General features: G+C 35.7%; 1 protein-coding gene and 1 long non-coding RNA gene across 3 annotated transcripts; both read left to right on the plus strand.

Annotated features, from left to right (window-relative positions):
• LOC113229664 (protein D2-like) lies at window positions 1–2,149 on the plus strand. 2 transcript variants are annotated; one of them, XM_026463335.1, is made up of 5 exons: window positions 1–335; window positions 422–514; window positions 870–924; window positions 1,447–1,452; window positions 1,646–2,149. In XM_026463335.1, the coding sequence occupies exons 1-5, from the start codon at window positions 96–98 to the stop codon at window positions 1,834–1,836; spliced, it is 585 nt and encodes a 194-aa protein (XP_026319120.1). In that variant the 5' UTR covers window positions 1–95; the 3' UTR covers window positions 1,837–2,149. The 2 variants fall into 2 exon arrangements, with proteins under 2 accessions (XP_026319120.1, XP_026319121.1); XM_026463336.1 differs by lacking the exon at window positions 1,447–1,452 and having other exon boundaries at window positions 3–335; window positions 1,646–2,021.
• Window positions 2,150–10,993: 8,844 nt separating this feature from the next.
• LOC113229388 lies at window positions 10,994–12,991 on the plus strand. Its single transcript, XR_003310411.1, has 3 exons — window positions 10,994–11,033; window positions 12,695–12,810; window positions 12,899–12,991. It is a non-coding gene; the product is annotated as an uncharacterized LOC113229388 (long non-coding RNA).
• The last annotated feature ends 1,554 nt before the right edge of the window (window positions 12,992–14,545 follow it).

Below are 14,545 nucleotides of genomic sequence, written 5' to 3' on the forward strand. Positions count from 1 at the left end.
AACATACGGCCTATACACAACCCTTACACGTTGGCAGCACACTTCTACAATCCTTTGCTTACAGTGCAGTTGGTTTGATTTCTTTTTCCGTAAATATGTTTCGTTCGCTTGTATTGTTGAGTCTTATTTACGGGCCTGTGTATGGCAGTGCGGCACTGTCACAGGCATGTCAAGTGACCGATGTAAAGAGTCTTCTGGAAGGCTGTGATCGACTGATGGGCATGAACGTGACAAGCGTTGGGGGTACCATCGTTAATGACCACAACTGTGACGTGCTTTTACCCAAACAAGTCTTCGCTGAAGAACCTTTATTTCAATTTGAACTGGCTGATTCGGTAAGTGCATATGGCGATGCTAATTAACGTGAAATAATTAGGTACGTAGTTTTTACAAAGACACGAACGTGTTTTTCTCTCAACAGAAAAAGTTTTACACGTTGATAATGGCAGATCCCGACGCTCCGCCACAAATTGAAGGGGAATTTTTCATGCACTTGCTGAAATCAAATATACCGGTGAGTAAAATATTCTTTTCCTTGACCAATTTCTTGGGAATGTTTGTACTGTTAACATGGATATCAATCTACACACTTTTGTTCGAATATCGCCTCTAGTGCAACGGAACAAGATCCGTCAATGTGTAGCTTGATATGCACCCATCATTGCATAATTTTAAGTGCAATACTTTCGTAATTTTTACCTACCAAAAGTCACGCGTTTATATGGAATAACACGTGCAACCAAAGTTAAAACTTTGAACGATTGTTATGCTCTTGTTTTGAAACAATGCACCAGTTAATCGTTTTATCAAGCATTAGCTAATTGGTCGTTTACTGCAAGCAGCCGTAAATGTTCATGTACTTTTTTCAGGGATTAGCATTGAAATCAAAAGAAAGTAGCAAGACCGTCGGTATAGACTATCGAGGTAATATATATATGTTTTTATAATATCAAGTTATAAGCTACACGCCTGTCCATAACAGTTGCAATGCCACTTAGAGATTTACATCGCAAAGATCTGAGGGGCACTGCCACTGCACCCGTCGCCCCGAGACATGAGTTGACAAGTCTCATGTGCCTGTACCCTTCAAAACCGGAACACAGTAATGCTGACATTGCTGCTTGGCGGCAGAAATAGGTATGGTCACAGTACTTCCCAGGACGAACTCTTTCACAAGGAGCTCTACTGCTACTAAATTTAATTTTGAATACCTATTAGTTACAAAGTACGTAAAGTTATAGATTAAAATATCGAAAACTTATCGTATCGCTTCGTACTTTTTTATTGCATACAATTTAATCGGATTAATTAATTTTACCTTAATTTACACGGGTTAACTAAACTCAACGTCATATCTGTTATGAAAAATAGCAATCAGTTTTTGTCTCACTTACGATTTTTTACGTAATTATGCAATTTTATAAAAAGATTTTATTTTTGTTTCAGCTTTTAGTAAGTATAGTGTAATCACGGCTTACTTTGAAAACTCAGATTTAAATAAGTGCTTACGATTGATTTTTGCTAATAGAAATGACGTTGTTATTGCTTCAATCAACTAAGTATAGAAGGCAACATTCCATTTTTTACTGAAACGAGCTTGAAACCATTGATATACTGTTCATTGCATTGTCCGTTGTAAATGTAGGGTATAAGGCGCCACTGCCACCTCGTGGTACGGGCCCACACCGCTACATTATCATGCTGTACGAGCAAGGAGAAGGCAACAATTTCCTGCCAGCTGTGCCACCCAGAAGTCGGTTTGTGTTGGCAAACTGGCTCCACGGCAAGAACCTTTGCGGCCCAGTTGCTGCTACACAATTCCGAACACAATTCTAGATGGCGCCACGTGTTACGTTTCCAATTATAAAACCTTGTTTCTTATTTTAAAAACAAAAGTTTTTTTTATTTTATTCGGTAACCATGAGATACCCTTTTACGAATAGCATGTTTTATTTCAGTGCCTATATTCTACTACATAAATTAAAAAACCATTGATCTGCGACTCTACTTCAAATTTCAATAGTTTTTTTTTATTATTCATACGTAGGTATCAATTTTATTCATTTTTATTTCAAATACTAGTTGGATATAAATGGAAATAATGTAGGACGACCATCACTAAAGCATATGCATAACTTATCGCACTGCACTCTACTAATGACTTAACCCTTTCATTATTAAATTAATTATAATTATTATTTTGATGTACCTATACATTGTAACAATGTATATATTTATTACTATTATTATTACATATATAATGACTTTATTGATGAGTAGTATATTTACTTAAAACACTTTCATTGCAAGATATTCTGTGCTTGCACCCCCATTGCATCCCCCCCTTCCCTCTTCCCAACTTAAATTTCTATCCTAAGGTTGCCTGTAAGAAATTGCTACTTAGCAATAAGGCCGCCTGTTGTACATTAGCTTACTCTGTTATACTTACATTACTGTTATGTGTTGTCATGGTAATTTTTAGTGTGCAATAAAAAATATTTCATTCATAATAATATATCTCATAATATATCTAACCACACCAATTGCCTGGTGTCAAACTAGGAACCTAGAGAATTCGCTGTACTATGTGCTCATAGTACATAGTACAGCTCTGGTACTCCAGAGCAACGGAATTCTGGGACACTTCCCAGAACACCCAGACCGGAACCAATTTTGAAAAGTTCATTTCCCAAATTGGACCCACCGAAAATCGAACCCGAAACCTCCGCAACCAGAGCCCGCAGTGTAAGCCATTAGGTCACTGAGGTCGAAATTACCCACGTATTCGAGATAATTTGACAAATATTGGTTTTCTTCATCAGTACTCCCAATTTACAATGCTTATTATTCGAAATGCTTATCTAGTAAGCTAGAACGTCAATTTTCTACCATTATATCGATGTTTTCATGTTTGTTGGTATTATTGATTAGCATTTATTTTACTCTAATGCTGGAACTTAATGTTTTTCCACTCTTAGCACTACTATCACCGACTTACACAAGTAACTTAGTCGGTTAACATTTCTATCTACATTATGGACTTCAACACGTAAAAGACCACCAATTATATATACTTAACACTAAGGTTCAACTCACACTGGCGCAGAGTCGAAGCGTCGCGGCGCGTCATGTTTTTCTTCTACTTTTTTTTCTTCTACGGGAGATTATTATTGCCCGTGGAACTACTAGTAGTTCTGCTGGTATTTCCACGGGCAACAAAGGATGTATTTCAAACCATACAGATTTTCTACAAATGCTCTCTATAAGATCGGCAAACTCTTGAGTGTCAGAAAGCTATACATTCTGAATATGACCCTAAGATTACATAAATCGCTGCCGTTTGCCCACAATAAACAAAATAAACGAAGAAATGATATTGTAGCATATTCACGCACTGTCCGAACAATATTTGCCAGTCGACAGTACATCTCGCAAGCATCTTATGTTTACAACTCCATCACCATAACCTGACGAAAAGAAGGCGTTAAGTCAATGGTTGAAAACCCTTGCTTATGAGGAAGTGGAAAATCTCTTAGAACGCACCATAATTAGCAACACTACAAATCACCTGAAACATATAACACGCACACATGTACGCACACACACACACACACACACACACACACACACACACACACGCGCACACTCATTACATACTGAACATGTATTGTTATTTTTTATTTTATCTATCTTTCCATATATCATTCCATTTTCTATTCAATTAACCCACTCATTTTTCTACATTCTCAGTTTTAAGCTTAGATAAGTTGCAAGGTTTTCCCAACACAATCATGGGAGAACCTGATCTACTATTGTTGAACCAAATTGAGAAATATTTTTTTTTTTTAATTTAAGGCACAAAGCTTATACCAACGACGGACCTACACATACCTAACTAGACAATTAAAAATACAGATTAATTTCATTTTAACGCTCAAGTGGAAAAATAATGGCGGCGGCACAATCGACGTAGGCTGCGCACGCGACACTTCCCTCTCACCTCTGGCCCACGCGCACCAACAAGCCTCATTTGTATAAACAAATTATTTTCCCATCGCGCTAACTTCTGGTATTATATCACCAGATTTATTGACCAAAATAAGAATAAAAAACAAATATACAAATATTTTATTTCAGTTTTATTGAAGCCTTGGGTGGTGCTTTTGCAATTTATTGTCACTTAGGGTGACCAAAATATCGTCTGTGTCAGTTAGGTGGACAGTTCTCGGAATGCGAGCTGGTTCGGGTGGTCCAAGTTTTATAGAGGCACTTAATAAAGTGTTATAGCCGTTGTTTTCGGACACCGTTTTACTTCGCAGTTGCAAGAGCAACTGCGAAGTAAACACGCTAAACGTGGCTGTGAATATTGTACGCGAATTACGAACAACTTACACTATATACACACAAACTGAAATCTTTATCACTGCTCAACGACATGCTTCAGCTGTTAAGTTATGTCGGTTTTATACGAGGTGGTCCCATGTTTAAATCCCAGCTGAACCTATTAAGAAAGGATTTTTCCAAAATTAGTTTTGTTTTTGGCGTTCGGGAACATGGTATTATAAGAGGACGGAAGGTAGAAGCTGATCACACAAGGTGACCAACATAGTGGAATTGGAATAATAAAAAAGATTAGAATAGCTGTATTTTCAGCTATTCTAATTTTTAACACCTTTAACACCAGATAAACCGTAAGATGGACCATTAGAAAAGAGTTGACAACTATTCTAAAATCTGATTGAAAATAAACTGCAGAAGGTAAATAGGGCAAATATTAACGAATAAAACCAAGGACATTTTAATCAGATAAAGAGAAAAACAGATACCTTCAAATAGGAAGGTATTTAAATATAGTTAACCTAAACAGACTGGTGGTTACTATCTATTTGTAGATATAGCAAAAGAGAGCGCCTGTACCAAGAGGTCTAACAGAAGATGTATGGCAGAAAAACTTGACAAAAGCGAATGATAAAAGAAGAAAAATAGAAAATTATTTTTATGCAACAACAACAACAGATCTTATGTCTTATATAAAAATTACGTTGGCAGATAAATATTGTTATGACTAAATGACTAATTTTGTTCAGAAATTCAAAGCTTACGATAAATTTAATGTTGTTCTGAGAACTTATTGTAAGAAAACTAGACGAACACGACATTATGCCATTCATTGGTTTGATGAGTAATTAAGGTTAACCGCAACTGTTTAATATTTAAAAAAATAGTTAAGTAGTTTAATATCCCTAGTGAACTTGGACAGGAACCTATTTTTTTTTTTATCTGACTTGAGTTTTTTTATCTAACTTAAGTATAACTGCTTGTCACTGGACTTCTCTAATGAGATAGCATTCAATTACCGTGTGACACGATGCTGATAACACTGTCGAAACTCGAAGTAACTTTAACCTCAACACACAACATATTATATCACTAATATTTTATTCGCACTATCTTTTAAATAATATATATAGTTTATAATTTTAAATCTATAATTTTTATAATTTCTATAATTTTAAAACTGAGATAGTATAACTTCGAAAGACTTAGAAAATGACACTCTATACCTCCTAATTGCCCACCAGCAAAGTAAATTAAAATGTGTTACACACATAACTCGCACATCGGTCAGACCAAGTAGACCATCGTCCACTGTAGGAAGGAACACATCCAAGCTATAAAAACCAGTGACTCGCAATAGACAGTCAAAGCAGAACACCTGACTCAAATTGACATTAACCACTGGATGAAATTATAAAACCCCAAGTATGTGGGTACTATCAATGGAACGTTACTAAGTTCATTTGTAATGAAAAGTTATCGAGGTTAATAAATTCCAATAAATTTAATTGTGAAGAAAAGCTTAAGCTGTCCATTACGCGAAATGCGGTATTTAGTACCTACAACAGAAAAACAAAAACAAATACAGAAATAGGATACAGTAATTTTCGTATGTCCGAAAAAAAATTGATAGATAGAGATTAATAAATGAAAAATTGATAGATTGAGAAGATATGACAACGGTAGTGCCACAAGGAGACAATACGAGTCTAGTTATTCACAACGAAAATTTAAACAGATATATTTGTCCTCACACCATGTTCACAAATATACATATAATAAAGTAACGACCGTTTAATTTCGGGTTTTCCCATTTGATGACGTAGCTACCACTTTAGGGCATCAGTATCATTCTCACCATGACAATCTCCCGTAATCCCGTAGATTAGCTAAAGGTTAGTTGATCACTTTAAATGAAGATTCGATGGCCTACCTGCGCTACTGGTAAATTTTTGAGCAATAGCTTGATAAACAGTTGCTCAATCACTGCACCTGAGTGGAACGATACGTGTCGCCATGTCATCGGCTAATTAACATGTCTGCTGGTATCGCATGCCTCGGTAATGGCGCACGTCATATTACAGATTTGAGACGTCGCTTTTTTTATTGTAAAGCATATATCGTGTTCTCAAATCTGAGGTAGAGTAAGTAAGGTAGAGGAAAATATGCTTAAAAATTTTTAAGTCAATGAAAATTGCAAAATCGAGAAAATTTATCATGAAACGATCTTATGTACTATGTTATGTCCAGCAGAGTAGATAGGTATTAGACATTGTCGATAAGAGGTGTTTGTGTAAATACCATGTGTACATTCAGAAATTTAAGTTAAAACCAGCAAAGAGCGTCATTTAAATAATTTCTTTGCGAGCAAATAAAACAAACACGAAACCAATACACATCGATCTCTTCAATGTGTTAATTTTGACACCACATATTCAGAAGTCTTTGTTGTGGAATTTCTTTGGAGTCCTCGAATGGTTTTTTACTTTGACCTGTCCATAATCGTAAATTAATCGACACGGGTCTTCAGAAACACCAAATTACGGGACCGGTTTGGCGTGTGCTGCGCAGGCGACGCCCCGCGGCCCGCGACCGGTCACCGTCCGGAAATACTTCGCTTCGCCCGCTATCTATACGCAACACTGTTGTGTATATTATTTTCTCTTTAGATTTCTGGATGATGATGTCTAGAATAGCATTTAGCTAAAAATCTTGGCAATTCAAAACAATCATTAAATGGTACGATTCGTATTAATGTCATTGGTGCCTAAATAAGAGGTACTCTAATAAAAGTACAATTCAATGAATTCATATTTTCGAATTAACCACTTTATGTAGTCTATCAAGTTGATCACCACCTAATGTTGAATAGTCGAGCATCCCCATATCTTTCTACATTAGTCTTGATTATAGTGACACTCCCTACCGACCCTTAGGGTATACGAGAAGGGCACTATAACCTGTGCGCGCACAGGAACCTTATAAGTTGAATAGTCGGACAGTTTACACCATCATCAACCCATTTATTTATAGGTACGTCCCGCTGCTGGGCACGAGTCTCAGGCGAGGGCTTAGGCCATAGTCCCACGCTGGCCCAATGCGGGTTGGGGACTTCACACGTTTTCCGAAGGTTGTGAACCTTCTTCAACGTGCAGGTTTCATCACGATGTTTTCCTTCATCGTAAAGCTCATGATAAATTTAAAATTAAATTTCGTACGTAAATTTTGAAACTAAGAGGTGCGAGCCCAGATTCGAACCCACAACCTCTGCTTCAGAGGCGGTAGGTTAAACAATTAGGCTACCACGGCTACATATATGCGAGCAGTTTACAATTGTAATTAATTATTTCTCTCTCTGAACTACAGTTCATTTTCGAGTACTCATTACTCATTAAGAGTCGATACAACCTCAAATGGCTTTGGTTGGTTCCCCATAACAGTCAAATTCTTGAATCAATCATTTTGGAAAAAAATATTATAGTAAAATTGAGGATATACGAGTACACTGATTAGTAGACGGTGCGAAAATGGCGATTCTTAAAAATTTTCACAATAGAAAAAACACAAACTTATCTAGAAATTTTACAAGAAAACCGCTGTATTCAATAGGTACTTTACATATACCAATAATGATTTATTTTATATTAAGTGAACTAAATAGAACACGTGTAGTATACGATATACATTTTTTAAATGGCTTCAGTTTGTAAAAAAATAAATTCTGAACGAAAGCGAGTGTCCCTGCCGCTCGACTCGCGCAATGGAACTGATTGAGTAGGGGAAAAATTTGAATTCGAGCAAAGGTACTATCGACTCTTAGGTAAAATTGTATGAAAACCACAGACATATAACTAGATAGACGCCGCAAGTACAACAATTTGTATGAAAACCGAGCGTACCACTTTTTATGTATCCACCATGACGTCACAAGTACTATTTAGTGATGGGAATACACGTATTCCATTCAATTAATCAAATCAAGTATTCATTGATTACAAGTAGACGTGAAAAATCAAAATAGTAGAAAAACACCAAAACAAGATAAAAATTTGGTTACTTAAAAAATTAAACTTTAATTTTTAATCAACTCCAAATATTAAAATTATTGTCCTTGAAATAAAATAAGCTTATTATATAACCGTCTTTTTGTAATAGAAGATCATATCGATTGACTTAAATAATGAAAACGCGCGTCAATATTGAACTTTTAACTGCCTTAATTAAATTTACTAGATGGTTTTCCGTCGGTCATTGATCAAACTGGTGAATGGCAAGACAACTGAAAATGTTACTGCTGACAAAATATCGTAAAATCTTACTAATCAGAAGAGGTTTACTTAATATCGGCCTCGTGTAAAGTTTTTGTGATTTGATCATGATTCTCGGATTTCTAACTCTGCTATTCTGCATATTTGGATAGCAGATGTAATAAACTAGACCACCTTCGTCCTTAAAAGCAACGAAATCATACGTATGACCAACTCCAGGTTTTTGTAAAGACAGCGCACTGTTACATTCTTCGCGTTTTGTATTTTTTTGTATTACTCGTACTACATATCTGGCGATATATGTAATTATTTGCTCACTATATTCGGACATTCAAGGCAACATGCTGCAAAAATTAATGAAATTACGGATACTACTAATAATAGATACTACAAAACTGAAAAAAAACGAAACGTTACTAAACGTTATAACAAAGGAGTTATAGAATATTTTTATAATATTGCTAAGGTCGTAATTATAGTCCCTTTGTTTTTAAAATCGATCAGAATCGATAACAGTGTTGCCTAACTTAACATCATTAAATGTTAAATTTGGCCAAAAGAATGTACAAGCGGCCGTACCACGAAACTGAATGCATTATACAAAAGTGCGTTCGTTCGATATTCATGGCGTATTAACAAGGGATCACAAATATATCGCACCAAGTGAAAGCCGCAATGTATCCCAAATGAGGCATACACTGGGTTGCATATTTGGTTTCTCGAAGTTCATACAAAACCAAAATAATTGTTTTTAAAATAAATTATGCATCTTCTGATTACAAAATCTCTTACCGTGGAAGGAAACGTCTGTGTTTACCCGTTTACCCACAGTTATGGTGCTTTTGCTTTTTACAAAGGCAGAATTATACATTTTCCGCGTTTTCGACTGGTGTTTATCTACGATAACCGTCGAGCGCGTTCTGAAGTGTAGCAGCGGCAAGTAAGTGAATTTCACTTCCTTTGGGCACGCGAAGTACGTACACTTGCGGCGTCTATCGAGACATATGTCTGTGATGAAAACGAAGTTATAATTTCAATCAATTACGTGTGGCGTACTATAAGTTTCCGGAATTAATAAGAAAAAAATACTTTAAATGGCCAGAAATGAATTTATTGTTTCTCAAAATATCCTCCCGTTAGCGTCCTTTTTTCATGCGAATGAACCAATTTTGAAAACATTTATGCCACTCCTCCGTGACAATCTCTGAAACATATTTTTGATCCTCTTCGATAGCCTCTTCAGGTGACGAAATTTGTTGACCGCGTAACTGATTCTTAATTTTTGGAAATAAATAAAAGTCACAAGGTGCCAGGTCGAGTCTGTACGCGGGATGGCTCATAATGTCAATGTTGTTCACCTTCAAAAATTAATTTGTCTGTCTGGCCGTGTGAGAACTGGCATTATCGTGGTGCGTGGTGATACGGCGTTTATGGTTATTTTTACGGAGTTCGTCAATAACTTCCGACAAACAAATGGTCAAATTACTCTTAAAGTCGTAGAAAATCATACTACGAAAATTTTCACGAGTTACATCCATGGTGATGTAGACAACGAATTTAAAATGACGCCACAATGTAAAAACAAGTGACAGTCAGATGAAATAAACTGTATTCTACACCCAAAGAGTTCCATTTTCAAAGTTGTAATTACTTTTTAAATATTGTTTATGTAAGTGTCCAGTTTTCGGAAACTTATAGTGCCTCTATGTAATACCATATCAGTTGGTACTAATGCCTATAAAGTTTATTCAGCATAACGAAATCAACTACGTACTCTTTCAGAACTGATATTCTGTTTTATTGAATTTAGCAACAAGTTTTGATTGCACCGGATGTGGAAAGCCAAGTCTGGTTTTCCTTCCGGCCGCCCACACCACCCACACGTGCCCTCTGCGCCCCCGCAATGTATAAATCATTAGATTAACCTAACCATTCCTATGGTAATGGGCCATTCTAAACACAATCAGATAGAATTGCACTCATTGATTGCAAAGCCTTGCGTGGAAATTTGGTTTCTAAGTATTAAAAATGTACACGCCACGTACGTGTACGAGATTTCATATTATTATAATTAAAATTACACATACATTATCAAAAGTGTGTCAACTCAAAGGTAAAGGACTTTATAATGCAATTTTTAGAGTGAGTAATTCTTGCATTATTAAATAGATTACGGGTATATTTTGTCTGCCTTAAGTATAGGCAACTTTAGAGTGACCGTAAGGTACCTTTGCCCTGGGACTGACATAAGTGTAATGATTTTTTCGTTGCTGGTATTGTAATTGAACATACTTGGTTGGATTTCGCCATGTAAAGTTGACCTTATTATCACCCCATATACGTTACATTTCTGGGCACCGGTCTCCTCTAAGAAGATTACGACAACAGCCCGCCATACAACCTAGGTGCTACGAGTATAAATCCAATGTAACTACCTAATTTCAAACTAAATAAAATTTTCTGTGCAATTGTTTCAATTGGTGTTCAATACTCTATACAATGGACATAAGTTCATTTTACGTCTCACGATATTATATAAAACTAAACCTGCTATTACGGACAATTTATATCTTATTGTCAAGTTAATAAGGTCAAGTGCGATAAAGTTACATTAAGAGAGTTTCTAATGCAGTTAGAGCCAAATAAAGCTACGAGTAGTTGTTTCAAAACTGAGGCCTATTTCTAAATCATTAGTTATTATTACTTATTACAGTTTGCATTGAAAAAATTTATAGTATTGAGATTACTATACTTGGAGTTTCCTTTTATTGTCATTTATAATACACATGAACGGAAATTTCGTTTTAAAAACTTTTAAATTTTGATATTTTTGGATAACTTTTCGATAGTTTTAATAAATTATTACGTATATTTATAAGCACATTAATTGTTTACTAGCAAGTAGAGTTCCTTCCCTTCCTTGTGAAAGTGTTCGTCCAGGGAAATTCTGCCATCTTAACTATTTCTGCCGCCAAGCAGTAATGTGAGTATTACTACGTTCCGGTTTAAAAGTGTAAGAAGGGTGCTGGTGAATTTACAAGCACAGGCCTTGTCGACTATGTCTCAGGATGACGGGAGCAATGACAGTACCCCTAAGATCTTTGCGATTTAAAACTCTGAATGGCACAGCAACTATTATGGATAGGCGTGTCGCCCACCACGAGGTACACGACTTGTTTGTCCCGTCACTTACGATGTTCACTATCACTTCAAACTTTAAAGTTATTTGTAATACTTCCTTTAATTGCCTTGCTATCAAGATCAACAAATTTCTGATAATATTATACCGACACGCTGTGTCCTTTCTTGAAGACGTACGTGGAATTTTCTTTCTTGATGAAGAAAGTTCCCGATCGCTACAAGAGCGATCGATTCAATAATCGTTACTGTTAAATTTGAACGAAGGCTGTCTGTAGACTTTACTGCTAAAGCAATTACGTATTATATTAATTATTTAGTTTCAAAATGATTTTACATTAATCATTTCAGATCTAAGTATTTTTATAATAGCAATAAAATTTTATTGACGGAACGTTCATAGGAATAATTTCATTAATTTATGAACAGGTGAAAAATTGGAACCAGGTCTAAATTAAATGGGTAAAATTGGGTACCTAAATTACAAATTCACACATGTTAATGCAAACGTAGTTCATATATATTAACGGTTTTGTGTAATTTTACTTATGCAAAATATTTTATTGCAGGTAACTACACAGCATTGAAACATCATAGAAGGTCGTCAAAATAACTTGCGCGGCGCAATTAAGTTCTAGCTACGTATAACTATAATGACCATTCACCTAATTTGTTGCTTAGAATGTGACAAGCCTTGAATCCTAGATTAAATTGCAATAACCGCTACCTCATCTAACAACCAGACTCGTAAAATGTATTTTGCATATTAGTTTATACACTGTTAGCTATGTTATTGAGAGCAGAGATAGCCCTGTAATACCAGGGTTACATGTGCCATCCTTGATGGGACATATGTGCTCTGAATCTTTCTGAACCACATGGAAGCAAGTAGTTAATTAGCACTGGGTACATTTCCGAAAATACATGAAACTCTAATCGCTTTAAAAAAGATTTCAGCTCTACCCCGATGCCTTCTTAGAAGAATTTCGGGTCCATTCCAAACGAAAACAGAACGTTGGTCAGCACAGTAAAAACAAACAGCACTAACTGCAACCTCGTCTAACCGGTAGCCTCGCAACTTGTGTTTTGCATACATATGTATGTTCACGTATCTTGATTGCATATTCAAACTGTTTAGTGACATTTTCCATTAGTGCGAGAGATCGGGAGCTCGGCCGTGACACGGCGACGCGCGAGGCGTGCGGCGTGCGTACGCCAGAAATTCGTTCATTGATAAAAAGCCGCCCACGCACCCGCCGAAGCCTCCATTCACAGGCGCCACGAATTGCACAATGAACGTACGTGGCCCTTCAACTTAATAGTAGTAGGTTAGAGGCTAATTTGATGTAAAATGGTAAATATTAATATTTTAAATTTTGGTCTCTGTTTTAGATTTTCATCTCTTCCATAGCCTAAAAGATTTTGTTTTTAATGGTGCTGTCGGTCAGGATCAATTTGAAGAACTGGCGAACGATACCTGCCCTATTAAACCTTTCTACATTTGTGATGGAAGCGACACGCTAAGTCTTGTGTTAGCAAGTCTGATTGGAATTAACCAGTTCGTGGACTAAACAATTGGAATTATCCCAGTGGAGGCCCTAATCACGCATTATTATTTTTATAAAGTGGAAGTTAGTAAACATTACAAACATCTTACCGTCAAAAGTGAAAGACTTCTTCATTAAAAAACCAACATCTCACAAATGTAAAATAAACGCATGTCATATTTGCAATATGTATACGCATAAGTATTTATGTATTTAGGTTTCAAAGAAACGCTTGTAAAATATAAAATTAAATTACAAAAATAAACAGCAATTATAGCAACCTACGCTAAACTTTCCAAAATTTTGCTCTCAATGTGCCAATGACCGTGAATACAGTTCTTGCATTCATCATACAAAACAAACTTTTGTTTCGTCATTAAAAAAAAAACTTTTGCTAGGTTACTGTGTCAGTTGGCTACCGTTTAACACCTGTGCTTACTGACTGATTGTGTTAAATACGTAAATAAACGCAATTTTGTCGTAATCTTGGGAAATTCTCTACAAACTTACGTTCTATATTAGAAGTTCAATATTGAAATATAATAGTAATTCAAAACCAGGAATGCAACCTGGAAAGTTAATGTCTTGGAAGCAATAACTTCGTACATGTTAACCAAATAGATAGCATTCCCCAACGAAGAGTATAACAAATCTAATAAATTTACGGTGAATGTAAAACAATCTTCTACGCCGCAAACATTAAGTACTCCATAAAAGGGTGAAGGGAATCTCAATCGACTCTATCGGTTTACACGATATATAGAAGTTAGTTCGCTATCACGTTAATGTCAAAGAGTTGAGAGGAATCGAATTAATTGATGCGAAATTTATACAAATTTGCAACATCTCGATATTGTAATTGCATTTTGTAATACAAAGACGATATTTCATGTTATATAATAAAATCTTTTGCAACAGACAAATACAAAATTGTTTGGTGTCGACATCAATTACTTAACCATTTCCACTAAAGAGTCAGATCTTAAGAAATTAAGCTAATTGTATAAAGCTGGTATTGATTGACATTTTTGGACTTTTAAAGACATTTAAAAAGAGTGAAAAAGGAACCAATCAACCTTTTTGGGTTACAAGCAATATTTTTAGTTTTACCGTTATTGTTGTCCATATTCAGTTATTTTATGAGTTTCTCGTTAATGTATAATATCAGTGCGTTTGAGCTGAGGCACTTGAACCAGTTTGATAATTAAAAAGGCTTTTAAATCGAAACTTTCCATGAGCCGGTGACAAATTTAG

The sequence above is a fragment of the Hyposmocoma kahamanoa genome, unplaced genomic scaffold, assembly GCF_003589595.1.
Source record: "Hyposmocoma kahamanoa isolate Upper Pololo Valley unplaced genomic scaffold, ASM358959v1 62, whole genome shotgun sequence".
Lineage (NCBI taxonomy): Eukaryota > Metazoa > Arthropoda > Insecta > Lepidoptera > Cosmopterigidae > Hyposmocoma > Hyposmocoma kahamanoa.